This window comes from Mirounga angustirostris, unplaced genomic scaffold (genome assembly GCF_029215605.1).
Source record: "Mirounga angustirostris isolate CCGP_5_RB_7025 unplaced genomic scaffold, mMirAng1.0.hap1 SCAF_11, whole genome shotgun sequence".
In the NCBI taxonomy this organism is placed as follows: Eukaryota; Metazoa; Chordata; class Mammalia; order Carnivora; family Phocidae; genus Mirounga; species Mirounga angustirostris.
The window spans coordinates 87,513,975-87,539,093 of NW_026991719.1; the positions used below are offsets into that span (position 1 = coordinate 87,513,975).

General features: G+C 46.0%; 1 protein-coding gene across 4 annotated transcripts in view; it reads left to right on the forward strand.

Annotated features, from left to right (window-relative positions):
- The first annotated feature begins 1,020 nt into the window (after positions 1-1,020).
- MID2 (midline 2) overlaps positions 1,021-25,119 on the forward strand; it is a 98,148-nt gene continuing 74,049 nt past the window's right edge. Inside the window, exons 1-2 of one of the 4 annotated variants that reach the window (XM_045881291.3) lie at positions 1,021-1,366; positions 14,910-15,625. In XM_045881291.3, coding sequence (XP_045737247.1) covers positions 14,966-15,625 — 660 coding nt within the window. In that variant the 5' untranslated portion in view covers positions 1,021-1,366; positions 14,910-14,965. Of the gene's footprint in view, positions 1,367-1,491; positions 1,513-1,822; positions 1,991-14,909; positions 15,626-25,119 lie in introns of those variants that run through there. The other 3 variants (XM_045881281.3, XM_064574459.1, XM_045881264.3) reach the window with 3 other exon arrangements.

Sequence of the window (25,119 nt, forward strand, 5' to 3'; positions counted from 1 at the left end):
TGAGGCGATACCTCATTGTGGTTCTGATTGGCATTTTCCTGATGATTAGTCATATTAAGCATCTTTTCATATGCTTGGCCATTTGTCTATCTCCTTTGAAGAAATGTCTATTCAAGTCCTTTGCCCATTTTTTAGTTGGGTTATTTGTTTTGTTATTGGGTTGTAGGAGTTCTTTATATATTTTGGATACTAACCCCTTATCAGACATATGGTTTGCCAACATTTTCTCCCCCACTGTTAATTCTTTTGCCGTGCAGAAGTTTTTAAGTCTGATGTAGTCCCAGTTGTCTATTTTTGCTTTCGTTGCCTGTGCTTTTGGTGTGACTCATTAACTTTTATTTCTCTTAGGGTCAGATTTTCATCAGGATAGCCTGGTTGTGATTTTTGCCTTGTTTCCACCTCAGCGCTCTCTAGTGCATTGTTTAACAGGGGTGTTGGCTAATTACTATTGGTTCCCTGATGGGATACTCCCAGAGCTACCTTAATTTTTCTGGACTCGTTCCCATGCACAGTAATGGCAGGCTTCTGTGGGAGGGGGGTGTTTCCTTCATCTTCTCTCTTCCTTCCCCTTCATCTCCTCCTTTTATCCCATGTCAGGTGCGGAATCTTCTCTGGGGCATCCTCCTTGTTTCCTCTCCCATCCTCTTTGTGAGTGGGGTGGTGGTCTCTGAGCCAATGACAGGTCAGCTGAGAGGCTGACTCCAGACCAATGAGGCTTCTGGCTTCCAGATGGACCAATTAGCTTATTAGGGACATTGTACCTGGATAGCTGGCATCTGTCCCATTGTCCTCTTTAAGGACCCTCTTGTTTCGCCCATCAAGGATCTGAATGTGCAAATGAAACCCTACTTTCTTTTGTTTTGTTTTGTTTTTAAATTTTGGTGGCTTTAATCCATCCCCACAACTTCTGCCCAAGGCCAATGAAGCACAGGCATTCTCCCCTTGTAAAAAGAAAGAGGGGTTGGGTTTCCTTCAATTGTCTGCCCTTTTCTGTCTCCTCCACTATTTTTGTTTTACTCTGTAGTTAACTTTGCATTTAGAGCAGCTTCATCTGAAGACCAGCGCGGTGGACCTAGGCACTCTCTTCTCATTGCCGGTTGCAATGGCCTTTTCCTTGTTCTAACCTGGTGGCTTGTGGGACCAGGGGTTCGGCGGGTGGGAGAAGAGTTTGGCCATAGTCTTCCTTCTGCATTTCACACACATCCTGCGCTCGCTCGCTCGCTCTCGCTCTCTCTCTCTCTCTCTTTTGCGCACACACACGCACACACACACACACACACACGCACGCGCGCCCGCTCGGGCCCCTCTCGGTGTGTCTTCCTTCAAGATGACAGGGCGCTGGAGAAAAGGCTGCTGGAATCAGCTGGTAGGTACAGTAGTAACCCGAACCCCACCCACCCGCTGCCTCTGCTTGCTCAGGTTTCTCCGGTCACTCCTGCCAGGGGAGAAAACATGTAAACGCGCCTCCACAGGAGGGGCTGGGGGAGCTGGGAGCGGCGGGGGCGGCGGAAGGTGAGCCCGGGAAGGTGGCCGGGCGCCCCTGCTGCCGGGGGCCCTTCCCAGTGCTTCCTCGGGGCGTCAGCCCCAGCCCTGTTTGCCCCCCACCCCCCTTTTCGTAGGGATCGCCTTTTTTTTTTTTCCCTCTGCGGCGGCGGAAATGACAGTGTGGTGCTGCCGCGGTGTCATGGTGCTGCCCCTGGACTAAGGGGCGAAAACTCTTAAGTTTGGCTCAGGAGACCCAGCTGCGGTAGCGTCGCAGCCGCCGTGCTGTCCCTGGCGGGGCGCGCGGGCGGGCGGATCCCGGCTGCTGCGCGGCGGCGGCGGCGGCGGCGGCGAAGGCGGGCGGCGGCCTAGAGCGGCGGCGGCGGCGGCGGCGGCGGCGGCCCGGGGAGCTCGCGCCGGAGCCCGAGCCAGCTCCCGGCGGAGGCAGGCGAGCGCCCGGCGCCCTCGGGCGCGCCGAGGAGATGGCTGGCACCCGGGAACGCTATGGGTAAAACGCGCCCCCTCGCCGCGGCCCCGGGAGCCGAGCGCCACCGCCCGCGCCCGCCACGGCCCGGGCTCGGCTCCCGCTCCCGCTCCCGCTCCGGCCGCCTCTCAGGTGCCGCGGGGGCCCGGCGCGGGCCGAGGGCTCCGGGGCTCGGCGGGGCAGGGTGACGGGGCCCGCGAGGCTCGAGGTGGCGGCGGCGGCGGCGGCCTCTCCCCCCGCCCCCCCACCTCCCCGGCCTGGCCCGGGCGCCCGTCGCTGCCCTCTTGGGACGGAGTTTGCACTCCAGGGTGCGGGGCGGGGGCGGCCCGAGGCCTCCAGCGCCGCGACCGGCCCGGCGCAGGGCAGTGGAGCGGCTCCCCCGGCGCCTGGGCGCGAGTCTGGGAAAGGGCACGGCCGCCTTCCCACGCTCCCGCGGCCCGCAGCCTCCTCGGCCGGGCGGCGCCCCTCCGCCGGCCCTCCGCCCGGGGTGGCAGCTGCAGCAGCCCGAGATGCTGCGGACACCCCGCCGGCGGGGAGGCCCGGCGAAACTTAATCCCTTTTCTGCCAGGGGAGCGATCCTCCAGTCTCCGTCTGGGTGGTTCCCTATTTCTGGCCTAGCTGTGAAACCAGCCCAGCGGGGGAGAGGGCGAACTTACCTATGTCCAGAGGACAGATTGCGACCGAACCGGGGAGAGGTGGGGTTTTTCCATTCCTGGCTCCTAAGAATTAAGTAAACAGCGGCGGAGTGGATTTACAGAAACATTTTTGGTGATGCTAAGGTTTAGGTTACTTAGTACTTGGTGTGTAGTGCGTTCTTTCTCTGGAGGCGTTTTTTGGTTTTGTGGGTTTTTCTTTTTTCTTTTTTCTTTTTGGTTTTGTTTTGTTGTTGTTTTTTGTTGCTGTTTCGCAGAGCAGGAAATTGGGATCCTGGGGCCTTTAGTTTCTTCACTTTCTCTCTTCCACACTCCCCTACCCGCCTTCGCGCTCACTTGCCTTCTTCCTGCGCCGTCACGCATCTACCTGCCCACCCAGATCTCCCACCAGACCCTATCCGTCCCCTACACTGCCCCCCACCAACCTGTGCACTCCGCCTGCCGCCCGGCCCTGCAGCCTCTTGCTTCTCAACCCATTTGCCTTTTTGAGGATTTCTGAGTGTGGGGCGAGTGGATAGTGATGGTTGTGTGTCTGTGAGGAGGAGCCCTTATACAGGAATATAGTGGAGTCTGTTGAAATAGACAAGTCATGTGTGTGGGTTGATTCCTTGGATTCTCAAGTTGGGCCATAAGGGCTGCCTTTAACCCTATTCTGTTCCCTCCCAGGACTCTAATCGCTTCTCTGGCGATGTTCCAATAGAAGGGGCATGCTGAATAGGGAGCTTTCCTCCCCTCCTTCTGGCTTAACCTCAGCTGATTACCCCAACCCTCACGTCCCCCTCTTCACCCGACTCCACTCATACTAACTGCCCAAAGGGGGAAACAGTCTTGGCTATTTTTATATATTCCTGTCCAATCAATTAGCTTAATACAGATATAAAATGTGAATTAGATCTTTCCTGACTGTTCCTCACAACTTGATTTATGTGGTTGAAATACAGGTCTAGGAGTCAAGAAGATCAGAGGGCTTATCCCAAATCTGATGTTACATTGGCTTCATGGCCTTAGGACATTCCTGTGACCTTTCTTTCATAGTTGAGGCACTTGTGTAAAAGGCATAATACTGTGTACTGGGTATTGTGAGTCTCGGCTTGGTCCTTTGAAGATGAAAGGGTTCTATAAACCCTTAGCATTACACTTTTCAAATAAAGTACCTCATTTACCTTTTATTGGGATAATAGATTGACTGGGTGCAAGGAGGAACCCTCGTTTACTGGAAACCTTAACTTGCCATTATTAGTCCCCCTGGGAGCCAAATCCATCACCGTACTCAGGACTCCTTTTTTTTGTTGTTCCTAATGCATGTACAACTGAATGAAAACATGCATAAAACTAGGCATGCAGAGTAATGGTGATTATTTTAAGTCGAGGCTTGAATCATATCTAATGTACTCCAACCTAACAGTCTGAGTCAGACTCATTTGAAAACATAACCTCACCCATTTTTAGCCTATATGGGGGCAGTTAGTTAATTTCTACTGAACAGTGGCATAAATAATTGTAGGCATGGCAATACAAGCATGATTAGCATCTAGCAGCGGTGAGTCAACAATATTTATTAAGCATCTACAATGTGCAGAGTTCTCTGCTGACCGGGCTGAGGCCCCAGTCTTGGCCTAGCACTTTGGCCTCCTGCTTGTTTGAGGCCTACTTCCTTACTTGCAGCTCCAGGAGTAGGACAGGGAGGAGCAAGGCAGGGGGAGAGGCCAGGCACAAGAAGGGGTGATTGTTTCCCTCCCTCTTTCGTGACCACTAGACTTCTCATCTAGCATGTTCTACCTTGCAAGGCCACCCCTGGGAAGCAGTGCCACAAATCAGGGTGACTCGGTTGCTTCATGAATATATCATCTGAACAGTGCAAATTGATTTAGATGAAATTGGTTTAGTTAATCCCTCCTCTAAGTGCAGGGCAACTTGCTCCAACTTGCAGATCCTAAAGCAGAGCCAGTGGAGTCTCATAATTGCATCCAAAAATTGCTCTGGGTAGTGCGCCTGTCCGTTCCCTCATCCCTCCTCCCATAAAACCTGCTGACGCCATGACAGTTGAGAAGAAAACTGCAGAAGGAGTAGGTCTTTACCACTCGGCAAACCTCTTTGGCTTGGTGAAGAGGAGAGAATGTCCTCTTTGCACTCTATCTCTTAGCACTCAGGTTCTTTCTTTCCCATCAGGGGCACAGAGCCCTGAACAAGAGGTGAGGGCAGGGCTGAGGCACAGAATGTGTCTCGAATGGCTGTTTCCAGAGGCACCTGCTTGACCTCTTGTGTGTTTGTCATCTAGTCTTTATGGATCTTGGGAACTCCCTAGCTGTTAGGCCGTGTGATTCCGCTGCTAGTGGAGGCCAGGGGGTGCTCCATTTCCATTTAGCGTGGGTTTTGTGTTTTTTGTTTTTTGGGTTTTTTTGGTCTTCTATGCAAAGGGGGAAATCGAGGCACTGTGTATGTAAAATGCTTCCTTACTTAAGCTGGGGGTCTTGACTTAGAGCATTGCATCGTCAAAATAGGACGTGGAACGTGTTGATCCTGGATATATGACAGTTCAGGAGGGTTGCACATTGTCCACTTTTTGATGACTGAAACGTTGGTACCCAGGTGGTATTACTGTAACCGCTGTATTTCAGGTCTCTCAAAAACCATTGTGTTTATCACCAAGCAGTGTAGAGCAGAGACTAGAAAAGTGTTTCTCAGCCAGTGTATTGGATCATGCTAACAAGTGAGAAGACCGGATGAGTGGTGTCGAGACAAGAAATTCCAACTCCGGGGCACCTGGGGTGCTCAGCCGTTAAGCGTCTGCCTTCGACTCAGGTCATGATCCCAGGGTCCTGAGATCGAGCCCCACATCGGGCTCCCTGCTCCACGGGAAGCCTGCTTCTCCCTCTCCCACTCCCCCTGCTTGTGTTCCCTCTCTCTCTGTCTCTATCTGTCAAATAAATAAAATAAAATAAAATAAAATAAAATAAAATAAAATAAAATAAAATAAATTCCAACTCCAATTATCCCCCTGGGCAGACTGCTTGCTGGTCTCCTTTTCATTTCCCCTCTCTTCCAAGGACCGATATGTTTTTCTCTCTATTTCCAGATCCCTATTTTCTCTCTAATTCAGAATTAAAACTCTGTTCAAAGTCTTCCGTGGGCCCCAGAGGTCAGTGGCTCTTCCTACGGTTTCTCTTTTTCCATCTTCCGCTTCTCCATGACCATAGGCAGACAGAATCTTTTGATAGTTAATCTCCCAGCTCCGGCGCTTCCCTTAGAAATCCCATGAGCTGCTCAGACTGCTAGATGTGTTACGCTGTGGGTGGTGGAGGGGTTCTGAGCAGTGTTCCAACACCCCACCACTCCCTTGTCCATGTAGGGTTCACCTGAGTGCACACTAGGGTGTTGGTTCAGTCTAAGTGGGTTAGCAAAGTATCATTAGTAAGATTTGTCCTACTTGGGTTCTTGTCTCCCTGCACAGCTCTGACTGCTTGACCTTGGGCTCTGTCTCAGCCTCTTTCCTGCAGGTCAGACTCCTCTGGGATGAACAGCATCCCCAGTCTTTGGATCTTTTCTCTAACAGAGACCAAACGATCTGATAACAAACTCATTATGTAAACTCAAATCCTCCTGAAACCGAAAATCCCAGTGTTTACAGTTTGCCCCGTTAGGAGCATAACGTATGGGCCTGGGAGACAATGCTAATGTAGGACGGTGAAGTGTGTGAATGCATACAGCCCAGAGATAGAAAAATGGTTTACGGTCCAGAATCCTCAATCGCTTTGTCTATAGCCTTTTGTTCAGTGTTGCTAGGATCCATGTGATTCCCCAGGGAGTAGAAGCTTGATTTCAAATAGGCTTCTGTTCTCTGTCCCTTGTCTCTGACCTGAACTTGGGGTGCTCTCAGCCTAACTAAGATTCAACAGTATGCCCTACATACATATATTGCCGGTTTTATTCTCTGGGAGTGGAGAGGGCTGCCCATCCAGGTGTGTCCCTGAACATTTAAACATTTACAACCATTGCCCTGGGTAAGAGAGCTTGGGAAAAGCAGTCCTAGAACAGATGGGAAGCTGGACTGGTAGCATGAGGTGGATTAAGTTGGTTGTCCCTTTGTTCACCCTTGTGACTGCCGGTGTGTTCTGCATGAAGATAAAGGTGTCATGAATTGTACTAAGGATTCCTGTCAATTATCCTGGGTTACCTTGGCAAATCCTTCTCTTGGTTCCTGAGATTAGTCTTTTGCCTTCGTAGCAAACGTAGGACTTTTAGTTCTGTTATTGTGATATTCACTGTAATGCTTATGGTGACTCTGTTATATAAAATGGCCAGTGGTTCGCTTTAGGAGCTAATTATTGTAAAGAAAACATCGTTAAATCCACATGCTATAAAATATTAAGTAGGCTTTAATGATCTTTCAGACAGGAACTGGTTCTGGTGCTTTCTGTCAGTCGGTCATCAACCTCCAGTCCTGAGCTCTCCCCATGCATGATAAAAGCTGAAAAGAAGAGAGACAGTTCTTCCCTTGGGGGGACTCCAGTATAACAGGGGAGACATATGAGCATAAGAAATACCGCAATCAGACACATGGTCCTCCAGAAAACTTGCGGGGGAGTGTGACTGTTCTCCGTCATGCCAACCGTGTGTTTGGGATGAATTTCCAAACATTTGCTGCTTTCCTCAATAACTTGCTTTGTATCCACCCGTCTGTGAATGTATGATGAGAATATCTCCCTATTTGTAAAGCAAGTTAATAATTTTATTTTATCTTCATGTGATCTTCATAAGAGCCTGAGAGCTGGGGTAGGGCTGGTATTTTTCAAGCCACAGATGAGGAGGCTGTGGCCCAGACACTTTAAATGTCTTACCTAGGATCACTCAGCTAATTCAGCTTAGAGCCAGGACTATAACCAGGCTCTGTTTTGAGGATCAAATGAGATAATGGCTTTGGAACCATTTGGAAACTATCACATGATACACAAACGTAAGATGGCTATTACAGACCACCTAGCCTCTTTTTTTTTCTGGGTTTCTATTTCTAGTCTGGGTCCTTTTAGGGTGAGAATTCTATGCATTGGCTGCCTTTTGTGTTCCCAAATGATCTCCCCCCCGCCCAGCTTCAATGGGTCCTTTCCTACTAAGAGCATTCCAGGATTTGGTTGTCTTTCTTTTCAGTTCCAAAAGGTGTTCTCGTTAGTTTGTACTCCCCTGGGACTCCTCTCCCCCTTTTTTGTCCTCTAGGAACACCCATTATATCTTTCTTGAGGTACAACAGGCAAAACCAGCCACTGTCCTTCAGCATCTTGGCTTAGCCAAAGGAAAGTAATGCATTTTGTTCCTTTCACGATGATGCCCTTCACTGGTCAGCCTTTCTAGTCACACCAATAAATAAGGTTTGTGTTTTGAGGAGCTAGTTTTCAATAAAGCCACCGTGTCTTTCCTATGTGGGAACAGAGAGCAAGAGCTCTGTAATAATCCCATGTCAGAGCTGGAAAGCATCTTAAAGAGATCGGCTGGTGATTCTAGTTCAACTTGCACGACGTTTTTACAGTTAGGGAAACATCAGACTAAGCCGGTACTCATTCTGTCATCCCCCAAGGCAGGGAGATGGGTTTGTAGTGTTTTAAGGAAAAGCTCATGGGACATCCATGTTAATATCCTGAAGAATGTTTATTTTCCATTAATTTGTTTTTAAAACAAGTCCTGCAGCTCAGCTCAATCTTCATTCTACAGCCCAGAGGTCAGGCTTGGTTTCACACTCTCGGTTTTTCTGTGCAGAAGGGGTGTGTGTGGGGGGAGCCATGGCTCCTCAGGGAGGTAGTGAGAGCCCAGGGCCACACTCTGCAGACCTGGGAGATGAAAACTAGACGGAATCTAAACTGCTGAAATACAGGGGCATTTAATTATGTTCCAATCACATTTGAAATAATAGAATTCTGCCAAGTTCAGATCACAGCTTTTCTCCGTGATCGGAGTTAACGGCATGCCGGATTTGGAGGGCAATGCCGAAATCAGTCTTTCATTTCGTAGGTGTAGAATGCATTCTTTTTATCTTAACCACCTGCACGGAAGCTCCTCTTTTGTATTTCCATGTACTCACACAGCCTTATGATACCTTCTTATCGTTTTGTCTCATCGACCTCTGTTTTTCAGGGGTCTCAGCCTGAAGGGGGTGCAGGGTGAAGATAAGGCAGGCAGAAACAGTTGTAAAACCAAGCAAGGGCGAATACGTAAACATACTAAATGATACAGAAGGGAACAAATCAGTGTCTGCGGATATGGGCATTTGTTCCTTAACATGGCAACTGGTATGCCCTCCCGGGCATTTCATCAGTGCGTTTGTATGACAAACCATTGTGTTTTCTGGCAAAAGCTTCCTGATTACCTGTTATCGGGTGGCACTGTATCAGGTTCACATCCTGTCTTTATCTTTAGCACACTCTCTAATTCTGCAGAGATCAGTGATTCACAGACTTTTGGAAGTTGCAACACTTTGACATTGTTTCATTTTTGTCATACTGCTTCCCTCTGTCCTTCCTAAAAGTATTTTGTGATATAGGAGCCAAGTATCTTTTTTTTTTTTTAAGGAGTCTTGTGGTTTTTATTTTATTTCACTTTTAAAGATTTTATTTATTTATTTATTTGAGAGAGAGAGAGAGATCGAGGGAAGGGGCAGAGGGAGAGGGAGAGGGAGAGAGGGAATCCCAAGCAGACTCCGCACCGAGTGTGGAGCGAAGCCCGACCGGGGCCTCGATCCCAGGACCCTGAGATCATGACTTGAGCTGAAACCAAGAGTCCGACGCCCAACGAACTGAGCCACCCAGCCCCCCGCCCCCGTTGTTTTTAAATGAATACAAATTGGGAGCTGAGAACTTTCTGACAACCATTGATCGTTAGAGGTATTCTAGGATGTTGCAAAACCTAGACAGGGAATCACTGACCCAGAAGAACAATCCAAAGAAGTAATCCAGGAGGATTTTAGAATGACTACATAGTTATATAGATGGCCGAATAGTATAGTGGTGATCTGTTTACACTCCAGGGTCAGACCTGGGTTTGAATCTTCTTTAAAAAAAAATTCAGATGTAATTCATGTATCATAATGTTCACCATTTTAAAGTGTACAATTCAGTGGATTTTAGTATATTCACGAAGTTGTGCAACAATCACCACTAATTCCTGAACGTTTTCTTCATCATCCCCAAAAGAAACTCTGTACCCATTAGTAGTCACCCCCCTTCCCTCTCTCTCCCCAGCCCTTGGCAATCACTAACCTACTTTCTGTTCTTATGGATTTGCCTATTCTGGGCATTTCATATAAAGAGAATCAAACAATTTTTGACCTTCGGTGACTGGCTTCTTTCACTTAGCATAATGCTTTCAATGCTCACCCATGTTGTGGTATGGATCAGTACTTTATTACTTTCTCTTGATGAATAATATTCCATTGTATGGATGTACCATATTTGTTTATCCATTCATCAGTTGATGGACATTTGGGTTATTTCTACCATTTGGCTATTATGACTGATGCTGCTATGAACATTTGTGTACAAGTTTTTTTTTTTTTTAAGTGTTTTATTTATTTATTCATGAGAGTCAGAGGGAGAGAGAGGCAAGCAGAGGGAGAGGAAGAAGCAGGCTCCCTGCCCGGCAGGGAGCCCGATGCGGGACTCCACCCCAGGCTCCTGGGATCATGACCTGAGCCGAAGGCAGATGCTTAACCATCTGAGCCACCCAGGCGCCCCTGTGTACAAGTTTTTGAGTGAGCACATCTTCAGTTCTTCTGGGTCGTATGCTAACTCCATATTTAACCATCTGAGGAATTGCCAAACTATTTCCTAAAGCAGATGTGCCATTTTACATTCCCACCAGCAATGTATGAGGGTTCCAGTTTTTCCATATCCTGGCTGACATTTGCTATTTTTTAAAATTACAGACATCCTGGTGGGTGTGAAGTAGTAATATAACCATCCCAATGAGTACAAAGTGGTATTTCAGTGTGCTTTTGATTTGCATTTCCCTAATGGCTGATGATATTGAATATCTTTTCATATGCTTACTGATCCTTTATTTGTATATCGTCTTTGGAGAAGTGTCTATTTAGATCATTTGCCCATTTTGGGGGTCTTTTTATTGTGGAGTTTTAAGAGTTCTGTTTATTTCTAGATACTAGACCCATATCACATCTGTGACTTGCAAATACTTTTTTCCCCATTCTGTGAGTTGTCTTTTTACTTTCTTGATGTTGTCATTTGCAGCACAGAAGTTTTAAACTTTGATAAAGTCCAATTTATCTACTTTTTTCTTTGGTTGCTTGTGCATTTGGTGTAATGTAAGAAACCCTCGCCTAATTTAAGTTCACAAAGATTTACACCTATGTTTCCACCCAAGATTTTAAGTTTCTGCACTTTCATTTAGGTTGTTGATTTATTTTGAGATAACTTTTGTATATGGTGTGAGGTAGGATTCTAACTTCATCACTTTTTTTTTTTTTTTTTGCATGTGGATATGCAGTTGTCCTAATACCATTTGTTGAAAAGATTATTCTTTCCTCACTGAGTGGACTTGGGATCCTTGTCAAAAGTTACTTGCCCATAAACATATGAGTATATCAGTTTGTTTCTGGACTCTCAGTCTTATTCTGGGCTTGAATCTTAGTTCTGCTACTTGCCAATAAATGTAATCTGGGACAAGTTACTTTTTTTTTGGTAATAATACTACCTACCTTTTAGAGGGTCGTTGTGAAAATTAAATGAGACACTGCACGTAAAGGGTATTATTTAGTGCCTGGCACATAGTACATACCAGATAAATTTTAAGGGGAAATGTGCTTAGATAATCAGGGAAGTAGTAAAAAGAGGAGATAGTTGAAAGGATGCTGAAATATTAGGAGTGTCCAGAACAAGGTGGCCTCATGAATGAGAGATGAGATGAAGAGATGTTTGAAAAAGTTGAAAAAAACATTCAGTTCCCCGATCTTGGCTACAGCAGTTGCTAGATGATGATGAAACAGAACAGAATAGAAACAGTATAGAAAAGTTACCATAAGCAACAGATTGGAACCATCTTATATTATTCTTTATAGATCTGAAATCAGTTAAGGTGGGTTATTTTAGAGCACTCGTGTTTGACTTTTTTCTGTCAAGGACTCTTTTGAGAACATTTTGAATGCTGCGGACAACCCTCTCCCCATGAGAATGTGTATATGACAAACACACAATGTTCTTCAGACAGTTCTAGGAGGTTCAGAAATCCCTGGTTAAAAGTCCTATCTTGACCTTATTTGAAGCAATGCTGACCCATAGCATACTTTCCCAAGCCTAATTTCATAGTGAGGTTCAAGTGTCCCACTTACTCCAGAACAATATTTACAGTTTCAGGGAAACTCGGAGAGCTTTTCCTCGTGTACGGAAGAATTTGTATGGCACCCTCCTAAGATTTAGAAGAATACCACAAATACTCTAATTGTTTTTCTATAGGTTTCAACACGTAGAGGTCTTTCAGCAATGCTCCTGACCAACTGTCATTTTGGAGGGGGGCCTTCCTCAGCTCTCCCAGGTAGCTCCCAACACGGACATTGAAGAGTGCAGACTTGCAGTCCTGGAAGAGATAGTAATAGAAATGCTGTGTGAGGTGGAGTTGGGCCTGGAAGAAAAAGATATGATTCTGGAAGGGACTCGGAATGAGAGGCAGCTTCAGAGAAACTCAGGGGGACACAGCGAGACAAAAATAGAAGCGGAAACATGCTGTTTAGAAACCCTCTTGCATATAGTCAAGATAAACTTCAGTGAAGGAGGTGAGATGATTGAAATAAAGGTGTAGGGGAGAGAGCACAGGCACCGACATCAGACCGACCCAGTGCCCTGGGTATGTATGTTCCTGGTTGATTTACTTAGCAGAGCTGAGCCCCAGTCTCCTAACTGTAATATGGGCATGGTAGTTCCTTCCTTACAGACTTCTTGACAGAATTTAATGAAGAAATGTGTGTAAAGGGCTTAACAGTACTCAGAATACAGGAGGTGCTCAATAAATGCTAGGTCCCTTCTTCTGACTTCTTCTACTTTATGGGATCCTTCATTTAACAATTACTGAATACCTATGTGTGTATGAGGCTCTGAACAAAACTATGAAATACTTGATGCCCTCAAGAAGCAGGGAGAGTTAGCTGGAGACACAGATATGTAAATGAAATAAAACAGAATGTTCTGGAAGCCACCAGTGGCTGTGGCGATAAACATGTAAATGAGCGAACTCCTAGGTTTGTAGGCTTGGATAGTGATATTCACCAGATAGGGAAAACTGGAAGAAGAGCAGGTGTTTGGGGTTTTTATGGTGGGGACCCGGGGGGGGGATGAATAACAAGGTCATTTATGGACATGTTGAATTTGAGCAGTGGGGCTATCAAAGGATATATTCCTGCCTGGAGCAAGAGTTGGAATCCATCATCTCTAACTAGAGTCTCCTCCAATTTTAAGAGTCTGTGATATATGCACATTGTAATTGTTTTACTTTTTCATCTCTAAAGGTGAATGCTGATAGATATTAGAAGCCACATGTGGCCAGCCAACAGTTTTGAGGCACTTGTAAATCGTAAACTAAGACTAACCACGTCTCACGTTTGAAAAAAAGTGGTCATACAAACATCTGAACTTACCCAACCGAGACTGGCTGTTTTACAAAAAAAGGACTCTACTTTTACAGCCCAGTTTCCTATAGATTTCCAATAAATAGCTAGTTAGTTTAGTGCACTTAAAGGTTTGATTCAGAAACAGCTTTTAGGGATGCATCTGTTGTACTTACTCAGTGGCAGAATCGAAATTTCAAGGCTTGGTGTGAGTGTCTCCAATGATAGTGAGCTGATGAACAAAAATTATTCAAAAGCCAAAGACGGTTTTCTCTTTTCTATAAATAGGATTAACATTTTCTGTCGATAAGACATATTTTTCCTCAGTTAGGGCTAGCTTAGATCATTTATCTGTGTTGATTTTATTTCTTTTTTTTTTTAAAGATTTTATTTATTTATTTGAGAGAGAGAATGAGATAGAGAGAGCATGAGAGGGGGGAGGGTCAGAGGGAGAAGCAGACTCCCCGCTGAGCAGGGAGCCGGACGTGGGACTCGATCCCAGGACTCCAGGATCATGACCTGAGCCGAAGGCGGTCGCCCAACCAACTGAGCCACCCAGGCGCCCTATCTGTGTTGATTTTAATTAACGGGAGACCCATGGCAGTATCTATTATGTTCAGCTCAGAAATGTCTGTGGGAGAATAGATTGGCCAAGAGATTAGTTTCATGTTAATTGGGTGACTTCTTTTATTCTCTGATGCACCTACCAAAACGAAAGTTACCAGGTCTGAAAATTTCTGGCCCCTCACCTTGCTAATTTGTATCTGGGTATTGGTTTGCATCTTGTTATGTTTTAGGAAGTATGAAAAGACACATGGGGAGGTGTGCTTCACAGTAGGCTTGTGCTAGTTCAGTGGGTGTGTAATAATAAAACCCAGCCAAAACCACAAGGTAATACATCTTCATTATTGATCAGAAACTACTGCTGAGTAAGTTGAAAAGTCATAGTCCCTCCTCATTGAGCTTGATGAGATGAAGAGCTTGCTGAGGGTGAGGGAAGGAAGTGAAAACTAGCACCATTTGTGTCTAGTAACTCAGCTTACTAGAAACAGGATAGAGCAGAAATTTCCATGAGTGGTAACAGGAAGTAATTAAGGTTCACACTCTGAAGAACTTATTATTCTACGCTGAGAAGTCCATTTTTCCAAAGCCCTCTCTTCTTTTTTTTTACTCAGGCTCTCAGAATGGAATCATTTCAAGAAGTAGAGAGTTAGTTTGAAATATGGCCTTATTTTCCTTCCACTGGATGTGGAATAGGCGCAGCCCCTATATTTTACCTTGAAGTAAAATACAGAACAACACTGGAGAATGGAGATGGAGAATTTCGCAGGGCCTCAGGCTCATCATAGTCCAGGACCAGAAATGTCAGTGGACAATATGTGAGGGACGGCTCCGTGCCGGTATTGTGAGCTAGAATAGTAATGTTAACCAGTAAACCAGGATTCAGCGGTGGCCACACGGTTCTGTTTATTAGTGCAGGAACATAAACTCAGGCATTTGTCGAAAACAAGGTTTGAAGCGGGGGAGGGTGGGGGAGAGAGGCTTTTTGATTAATTCCCAGATCGCTTTCCTATTGCTCCAGTGTTGCTGGGGAATGGAGCACGCAAGAGCCTCCGTTGGTTAGTGTGTAGCCAGTCTGCATCCAGGTTTCCTTTGGAGACGCTTAGTGACTCCCGCTTTGTATTCCTCGCAGGTGAAAGCCCAGCCTCTGTGGTTCTTAATGCCCCAGCAGGATTATTTTCACTAAAGATGGAAACACTGGAGTCCGAATTGACCTGTCCAATCTGCCTGGAGTTGTTCGAAGACCCCCTTCTGCTCCCTTGTGCCCACAGCCTCTGCTTCAGCTGTGCCCACCGCATCCTGGTCTCGAGCTGCAGCTCTGGCGAATCCATTGAACCCATCACCGCTTTCCAGTGTCCCACGTGCAGGTATGTTATCTCGCTGAACCACCGGGGCCTGGACGGCCTCAAGAGGAATGTGACTTTGCAGAACATTATCGATCGCTTCCAGAAGGCTTCAGTCAGTGGGCCCAATTCCCCAAGTGAGAGCCGCCGGGAGAGGACTTACAGGCCCAGCACGGCCATGTCTAGTGAGCGAATTGCTTGCCAGTTCTGTGAGCAGGACCCGCCACGGGATGCAGTGAAGACATGCATCACCTGTGAGGTCTCCTACTGTGACCGGTGCCTGCGGGCCACACACCCCAACAAGAAACCTTTCACCAGCCACCGCCTGGTGGAACCAGTGCCAGACACGCATCTTCGAGGGATCACCTGCCTGGACCACGAGAACGAGAAAGTGAACATGTATTGTGTGTCCGATGACCAATTGATCTGTGCCTTATGCAAACTGGTGGGACGTCACCGAGACCATCAGGTCGCGTCCCTGAATGACCGATTTGAGAAACTCAAGGTAAGGGATCTGGGAAATATCCCTTACACAGCGTGGTCTCTCTTAAACACGGCCGTACGGGTAGCGAGTTCCCTCACAAAGCTAGGTCCGCTTTTCCTATGTGGCATGGCCGGTAGCTCCCAAGTTGCTCTCGCGAGGAATAGCCTACCCACTCGCCAGCCCTCCCTGGAACCTGTGTCGTCGGTTGCACAAACATCTGCTTGCATTCCTTCACCTCTGGCCCGTTCTGGATGAGTTCAGGCCCCTGGCCCCACGCGCCACACCAGTAGCCCGTCCAGGGAAACAAGTCCCTCTGTCCTCTGTCAGTGGCAGATTGCACACTACCTATCTTTGTCGTGATCTTTCCACCTCTTCTTTTAAGTATGTGAGTACCTGTGTAGGTGTACTCTAATTAGCATAGGTGCTGATATGCATGCTGATATGCATGGGGAGAGCAAGGGGAAGGCTGGGCGTGTCTCCGTGGAGGTGTGGGGGGAGGTGTCTGAGTGTGTCTGGAGTAGGCGGGAGACCTGTGCGGAGGACGGTAGTGTCTGTGTTTGCTCGCTCCCTTCGCTAAAGAAACAAAGGCCTGGCGTTGGCTGCTTGCTACAAATCGCCCTCAAGCCCTTAACATGGGGCTAATTCTAAGCCCGCCTTAAACAAACAAACAAACAAACAAACAAACAAAAAAAGGAACTTCAGTTTACCGCGAAGTCAGAAGGGGTAATCCAATGTCTGAACTAGAACTTTAAACCGAAGCCAATCCATCTCGAATCCAGGATCCGATTTCGTGCCTGTGCTCGTTTTTGTGGGTTGCACACTGAAGACCGTGGTTGCAGGCCCTGCCTCGGAAGTTCCCAGTCTTCCATTTGTGTTCCGCGGACGGAGTTATCCGAGGTTGCCATGCCATATAATCTTTGTGCGCAAGGCTAAGTGCCCATTTTGTAAGACCGTCCTGCCTCACGTTGATGTTAACAAACGTCAGCTCCGGAAAATTGTTTTATTCCCGTTGTCTGCCCTCTCTGTGGCTTAACTGCTCTTAAGAAGGGAGCTATTTAGCAGAAATTCCAGGAAAATAAAATGTTTAAATGACTGACAAGATGACCACCCCCAGTAGGGACTGGCTATAGAAGCCGAGCTGGAAGGAAGACCCAGATAGGATGGAAGGAGGGCAAGCAGGAAGTGGGGATTTTCCTCTTGTCATGCCCTGAACAAGCCACGGTAACTTATCTGAAGATTTCATGGGGTTGGGGAAGGTAGCAATACTCCGAATAGGATATATTTTCCCCTCCCGTAATTTGTTGCAAGCTGACAATGGTTTGTGCCTTCTCTGATTTTTTATTTATATCTAATATTTACAAATTTGTACAAAGTTCAGTGTTTATCTGTGGATTTCACTCAAGGTGATATTCTCATTCACTTCAAAACTGCAGCGAGGAATGATCTGATTGACTTCAGTTCGTAGATGCCTAAGACGCTAAGCCTTGCACTTGGTCTAGCTGAAGCCTTACACTGTAATGTGGTATAAACTAAGACTTTGAGAGGTTAAGTGGTTTGGTCAAAGTCACAGAATTGGAACGGGAACTCAGCTTCTAGACCCCGCGTGAAGTATCCTTTCGGCTGTGGCCTGCCGCCGCTTTGTTTTGGACCTAAGTTTTGCCCGTGAAACGTGATTTGAAACTTAACTTTACACTCTGGCAATTGCACATTTCATGGGTCACAGATTAACGATTACCAGCATCAAGGAAAGGACATACTGTATAAACTTACAGCTTCATAATGGCAAGAGGTGGGGGTGGGGCTGCAGGAAGAGGGGGAATATGGAGAGGATGGAGCAATCTCTGCCAAATATTTGCAGGTGTTGGAACTATAATAAGGCATTGGCCTTGAGAAATACTCCAAACAGAAAACTCTGTATCCATATGTACGATTGAGATAACAAAAGACTGGATAGAATAAGGCTGTATCTGCAGAACACCAGCTTTTTGAAAACATCCGAAAACATGAAAACACTGGATGATTGATTAGATATTTGGCACCACACAACCACCGTCCTAGTCTCCAGGGTTGGATGGAGCACAAAAGTATTTCACCAAAAGATACTTTAGTCTGTAACTAATCGGTAATTTTTGCAGAAAGAAAGGCCAGATTTTTGAATTGTTCCCCTTTAAATTTTTTAGGAAATGTGCAGAAAATTCTGATTATAAATTAAGTGGAAACTTTTTTTTTTTTGCTCATTTTTGGACCGAGAGTGGAAACATATGAATCATTCCCAACCGTGTGGTTTGTTATGTTGTCTGGAACATCTTGGACTTTGGGGAGGGAGAGGTGCTGCGTGTGTGTGTGTGTGTATGTGTGTGTGTGTGTGTTGGATGTGTGGGGATCACTTTGGTTTGGTTTCCAAGTGTAAAGGCTATTAGTTCTCCACATGAAGCAGAGAGGAGGTCTGGCTTTGAGTGTCACATATTCTCACTTCTTTGGGTTAATTTTAATTTAAAAGCATTTAGAATTATCCCCTTAATCTGCTGGATTCTTCCCCAAGGAGAAAGGAGAAAACTGGTTGTCAGAAGTTATGGGGGAGATGGCCTGGAGCATACTCTTCTGGCCATGAGGGGAGCATGGGAGTCCTATAGGAGAAGGGGAAGGAGGATAGTACAGACATCTAGGGGTTTTATTTTCTGGCCAGTAAGTGAAATGGGGTTTATTTGTTCTTTTCGGTTCTGGAGCCTTACTTTTGGCCTTTATAACTACCCTTTCTGTACTAACCTCCCTGAGTAGGATTAGTGGTCTCTAGTATTTATTTGTTCAATAAAGAATAAACACACTGTTATGTTGTAAGACGGAAGGTCAGAATAACCAGAAGCCAGCTTGTCTTCTTAACATGTGCTCAATCCAGATTAGAGGGTTTGGGATACTTACTATGGTTTATTATCCTTATTTAGTTGTCCATTCTAAGTACATGCCCTTCCGAAGTCCACTAGTAGTTCAATTAATTCTTCAATTGCAAAGAACAATTTTGTTCACGGCAGTTATTACAGTAGAAAGGCCTATCACAGTCATTATTTCCTCCATCCCTTCTCTTTCCACTTAACCAGTCCCAATATATATTCTTAGCTCATGATATGTGCCGTATTTCTATAAAAATGCTTCACATGTTAAGAGTTTTCATTGGTCCGTGAGTTTCTCCCCTTGGAAAAGATCGATACTATTGCATTAATAAACGTTGGCTTTATAAAAAGAGGTCAAATTTCAGTGGCTCTGTATTGATGACAGATTGCAACTCGATGTTCTAAGTCCCGTATGACTTGGTTCGCATGCCGCCCTTCCGTCTTTCCCCCCTACCACTCTCAGACATGCCCAGGCTAGCCTCCTGACTGTCTGCTCAACACACCACTCCTCTCTGCTGCCTCCTAACTTTGACCCATGGTCTTTTCTTGACCGGCTTAGGAATCCTACCCGTTTTTTAGTCCCCAGCTAAAACCCCACAAGGCCCACTCCAAAACACCCCAACTATCCCATAAATTCTTTGAGGCCAGGCACAATGTCTTTTATTTCTTCAGTATCCTCCTTAGTGCCTTGCACAGATATTATATGCTCAAGACATCCAAGTGAATGGAACCTTTATAACGGATCTGCGGGAAGTACACCACCAGCATCTATAGCTTGCTTTATAAAGCTCTCATCTTGTAAGATATAAATCTGTCTTGCCATTGTGACTACTTTAGAGGTCTGAAAAAAAAGATCTTCTGTGGACTACTGATAATGTTAAAAACCAGAGTGTTAAGAGAAGTATGGCACGTCCTTAATTTTAAGTGCCTATTCATTTGGATCGCTGGATTTTCCAACTGCCTAACCCTATGGTGACATCTGTATAAATCAGATGCAATTATTATAATTCTCTTTGAGAGTGATGTCTTCACATTTCCATGCCCATAGCCTGCCAAAAATATAGCTGATGAAAACCAGGGGGAATAGAGGAATTTCCTGAAAGGAATAAACAAGCACATTTTCTTTTTCTCATTACATTTCCACAAATTCATTACTACAAATAATTCTTAAATGCAGTTACATTTACATATCAGGGATCTTGTTGTTATAAAATATTACCTGGCACTACAGTAAGCTTTTTGTTATGGGAAAGTAAAGCGTGCACGCACGCACACACACACACACTCACCCTGCCCCCCCACACACACACACAGAAAGAGAGGCTGAGACAGAGAGAGCTAAAGATTGCTAGACAAAGAGAAGGGAGATATGAGACTTGGAGAATGTTCAAAGGAAAGCCACAACGAGAGTTAAAAGGTTGGAAAATATGATATTCTAGAATCTTATCAGAGTTGATTACTTGCCCTTCTTCCTACTCAGTCACTCTGTCATCCACCCACCCATTCTCACTCAGCTACCACCTTCTCCCAGTCATTTGTCTGCTCACCCACTCGACACCCACTTCTGTCTGCCAAGACAGATACCCTCTCAACTTATCTACCACTGGGCATTTGACTGTTTTGGAACCAGCATGACTATTAATATAAGAGAAAGAAAGAAATATCTTCATGAAAGCCTGGGTTGAGAGGGAGTATATTTGCGTACATATGTATGTGTCGCCATATATGAGTGTGTGTATTTCTGCATGGCTGAGCAGCTGCGAATGATTCTGTTTGTTTGTCTATGTATATCTATAAATGTGTGTCACTGTGCGTGAGGAGGAGAGAGCGTCCATGTTCATCTTCTGTGGGCGTATCTGTAGAGAAGTTGGGTATGAGGATTCCACGCGCGTAAGGCCATGAGCGTGGTCCCCCTAAGAAGGGTCATGGCCTCAGTAGAACCTATCCTGAGACTAAGGATCTCCCTAATAAATGAGCCATGTCATAAATTCTCATGATAAGAAGAGGCTTCAGTGAGGCCAGGTTGGGTTACTGTAGGTGAGGGAGCAGAAAAAGTTGTTTCTCCATTTCACTCCCTTAGGTACTGAACCACAGTAGCAAAATATCATACAAGCAAAGTGTTTGGGTCCAGATTTGCACTCTCTACAGCATGGTGGTGGAGGTATGGGGGTGAAGGTAATGTCTGGCATGGGGTTTCTAAACTAGCTAAACTAGCCTTCAACTCCTGATCATAAAATCATTCCTACTTGTGGATCTGGCTTCTCTGTGGTCTCTTAATTGTCCATGACGTGCTCCCCATTATTTATAATATGTATCAAATCTCTACGCATTTTGTGGGGGGGCGAGGGGGATAAAATGCGTTTTATTCCATCTCGACTCAAATTGTGTGCTAAGACTCATCTGAACTCCTGTTCTTTTCCCTCTAATAATTATATGGAGTCTCTGGCTCTGTTCTCACATAGTATTAATGTGTTGGAAGATATTTTCTGTTGTTTTTTTATTGGTTTGAGAGCAGGCTTAGCAAGTGGATACTCCTATTATCTGCGCTATCTCTCTGTTTTTGTCATTTCTCTTGTCCCAAGTCTTCTCCTCACCACCATCTGCAAGGAGCTAATAATCGTCAGTCCGAGCACAATTTACAAAATGTTGACTCAGAGATTGATTCCTGGGCAGATGAAAATCCTGTCTATTCTTATTGGGCAAAGGGACATATTCCAGAAATATAATATAGGTGAGGAAAGATGAAGGAAAGAAGAATTATTAAGCCCAAAGAAGCGAAGTTGAAAGGGGGAAAATGTGATAATGACACGCAAGTTCTCGAAGGGTTGATGTAATGAGGTAATGTCTTGTTCTTTATCTCCCCTGAAGACAGAACAGATATTAACTTAAACTGTAGCACCAGAGATCGAGGCCAGGGATTCATTCATTCACTTAACAAACAATTCATGAACACTCATTTTGTTTACTGAACACTTCAACTGTTCGAGTCATCGTGGTAGGAGCTGGGGACACAGGAAATCAGGCACAGTCCCCGCCCTGCAGAGCTTTGAACTTACTAAGAGAGACAGATAAGTACATCAAAAATTCCAAAGCAGTATGGTAAGCGCCATGACCGAGGTGTGCACAGGATGCTAGGACGCACGAAGGAAGAATTAGGGAAAGGGAGTCATGGGGCTCAAAACAGGGAATCATGAATGAATTAGTTGGAGAGGTGGGTCAAACTGGAGGCCGTGAAGAACGAGTTGGCAGGACTTGGGTGAATGGCTGACTGTATGGTTACAGATGGTGGAGAGAAAGAATTAAAAAATGACTTTGGAGTAGGAGATGTCTTAAAGAATAGTGGTACTGGGGATAGAAATGGGGAAATTAGGTCGGAGCTAGCAGTTTTGGCGGGATGATTTGACTTTAGCTTTGAGTTTGCTATGATCGTGGGTCATTCAACATTCGTTCATTCATCAAACATTTACTGAATACCTGTTAGATGCCAAGCACCAGAAAGGATGTTGGGGTTACATTGATAAAGAGAGCACAGTCCCAACCCTGGTGGAGCTTTCAGCTCACTGTGGGGAGACAGATAGTTAAGGACACAGTTACAAGACAGTGTGGTGAGTTCTATGACAGTGGAAGCACAAGGGATTGAGAGAGAGCATGGGAGGGACATCCATCAAAAGAGACTTTGGGCGGATTTTTGGATGCCCTATTGGGGGACGGGGATGGAGTAAGGGGCAGCCAGGGCTCTCACAGAAAGAAAATAGTTTGCTCAAATATCTGGAGGAGGGAAAACATGGGGGTACTCTCAGAACTAAAAGGGCAAATGTTCTAGAAGGAGTTGAAATTCAGGCCTCTGTGGTGGCTGAAAGATCAGGGCTAGAGACGTAGATTGAGTGCCTTCAGCATGGAGGTAGAGTCATGCAGTGGTGAGCTGAGTGAGGGCTCAGGATTGAGCCTCGAGGCACACTCAGGGCCTAGAAGGTAGGCATGAGCAAGAGCGTGTGAAAGAGGAAGGCTAGGATGTGCACGAGAGGCAGGAACTGAAGAGGAATATTTCAAGTAGAATACAACATTGAGGACTCCAGGAAAGTAGAGTCGGCTTTGGCTCACTATTCTGTTATCAAAATAAAACACTGGATTTAGGTTTTTAGTACGGGTTTTCTTTTAGAAGGTCCAAATAAAAATTTACACACTTAAGCTAGAGATTTAGCCATGCAATGCACCTGAGGAGGGGGAAAGAAAAAAAAAAATGCAGGATGGTTTGCGTTAGCATTCCTGATAAGGGCACTAGGGGAGTCATGGGTCTTTGCAGAATGATGTCAGAACATTCTGGAAAGAAGAGGGATGGCCACCTGGTTCCCACCAGGGAGGGTTCACCTGGCTTGACGACCAGTCTGGCTATTCTCCAATGAACTTCAAGTAGAGTAGAGCTTGTGGATCCAGCATATCACCTGTATCTCATTCTGGGACATAGCCCGGATCTACACAACAGCAAATAAATGTTTGGGGAAGGAGTACACTCTGGCAGAAGGGGTGTGGGCTTCAGTTGGTGGACCAGATGGTGTGTTCTGCTGTTGAAAGGCCATATGTAATTGATACATAAAGTGACAGACTGAAGCAAAAGCAAAGTAAGTATTTTAAGACAAGCAGTTAAAAAAAGAAAGCAGAATGTGACCCCAAAAGTGTGCTAAGATTTTTGGTTACCGGCCTTTGGACTAGCTAGGAACATCAGTGAGCAGACAGGATGTCAGGAAAAAAGAGCATATCGATAAATAGTCATGGGGTCACTGGCTCAGATCATTTTTGAAGATGAAGCTGCCTTCTGTGAATTGGGAAGCCTCCAGGTTTGGGGTCCATCGGCCTTTCTTCCCTTCCCTTCTCCTCCTGCATCTGCCAAAGGTCAATTCCCACATCAGAACAGCTGGAATCGCATGTAGATTTAAATAACATTCCCCTCATGCCTTCTAGAAAGCAAAAGAGTTTACAGGCATTTGGTGACAGTTCTACGTGTTTCAATAGAACAGGCAGAAAGGCATCACCCCTTTCTAGGCTTCAAGACGAGCCGTGTCAGGTAGGGGTGTGTCAGTGTGCTCACCTGTGTGTGAATACATGTGCCTTCACGGAGCATGACAAGTGGCGATCGTGGTCGAGAGCGTGTGCCATCACGGGAATGCCTGGCTTTAATGACGAGGCAGTGTTTTGACGGATAGCTTGGTTTCTTGAGGGAGCCAGTGAGAAAGTTACCTGAAACAACGTGTGTCTAGAGAAATGGAGGAAAAAAAAAAAAAAAACAGCAATTGGGGCTCCTGGGTGGCTCAGTCGGTTAAGGCCTTCGGCTGGGGTCAGGGTCCCGGGGTCCTGGGATCAAGCCCCGCGTCAGGCTCCCTGCTCAGCGGATAGAGAAATGGAGGAAAAAAAAAAAAACCCAGCAATTGGGGCTCCTGGGTGGCTCAGTCGGTTAAGGCCTTCGGCTGGGGTCAGGGTCCCGGGGTCCTGGGATCAAGCCCCGCGTCAGGCTCCCTGCTCAGCGGAGAGTCTGCTTCTCCCTCTCCGTCCCCTCTCCCGCCTGCTCGTGCTCTTGCTCTCTCTCAAATGAATAAATAAAAATCTTAAAAAAAAAAAAACCCAGTAATTACTTGAGAGGGTTAAAGAAGCCATTTCTTTTTATGGAATGCTGTCTGGAAGAACAGCGCATGCCTGGTATCTCAGACATGGCCAAAATTCTCCTCTTTGTGAAGGGTAGAACAGAACACAAAGAGGCCAAGTCTACACGATACAACCGAAGCGGAACTCAGATAAAAAACCGGAATCGGTGTTGACCGTCAGTTTAGCTCACTTGGGCCTTTTAAAACCTCAGTTACGCAAAGCAGCCAAGTATCCCCCCTCACGTGGTGCTGCTTAGACCCGTGTAGAATTTCGTGAAGGCTGTAATGATGGAGTCATCTGGAGGTGACGAGGGGCTTAGTCTCATGGTGCACCCCCACTCTCTGACCCCCACACAGGGGAAGCACAGAAGGACCCAGAGGTAACCTCCTGCGGCAGGAAATGGGAGCTTCATCCTGCTCCCCTGCCAACCTCCTGTTCCCCGTTTCCTCCCAGCAGATATCTCCATTCCAATCTCCCCTGCCACTCTGGCCCTCTCTTTGTCATGGTTCAGCTTTCTGAGAAAGCTACACTAACGAGGCCTAGACAGAGGGAGCCAGGCTCAGTGATTCACTGGACAGCACCAGAGAAGAACAAAACAAACGGGTGTTTTAAAACCAACCTGCAACAATACAACACCAGAAAGACGCGTTGAATTTTCCATAAGCAGACTTGTACACGTACACACACACACACACACACACACACACACACACACACAGACATGTGTTCTCTTGGTCTACTTCGCCAAAATATAGGCAAGATAATGACTTGGCTAAATCAATGAAATCATTCGAGCCTACCATGGCCCCGAATTTCTAGTTCTAAATGATTCGCCAGTGCCAGGCGTGATAAGGAAGGGTGAAGAAACGGAATGCATACTTGCAGCAATGCTCCGTTTCCCTTTGCATATGTTCATTATCGAGAATCAATTCCAGTTTGAGAGGAGGCTTTCATTCCTTGCAAATGAAGAGGAAGTGAGTAAGTAAATGT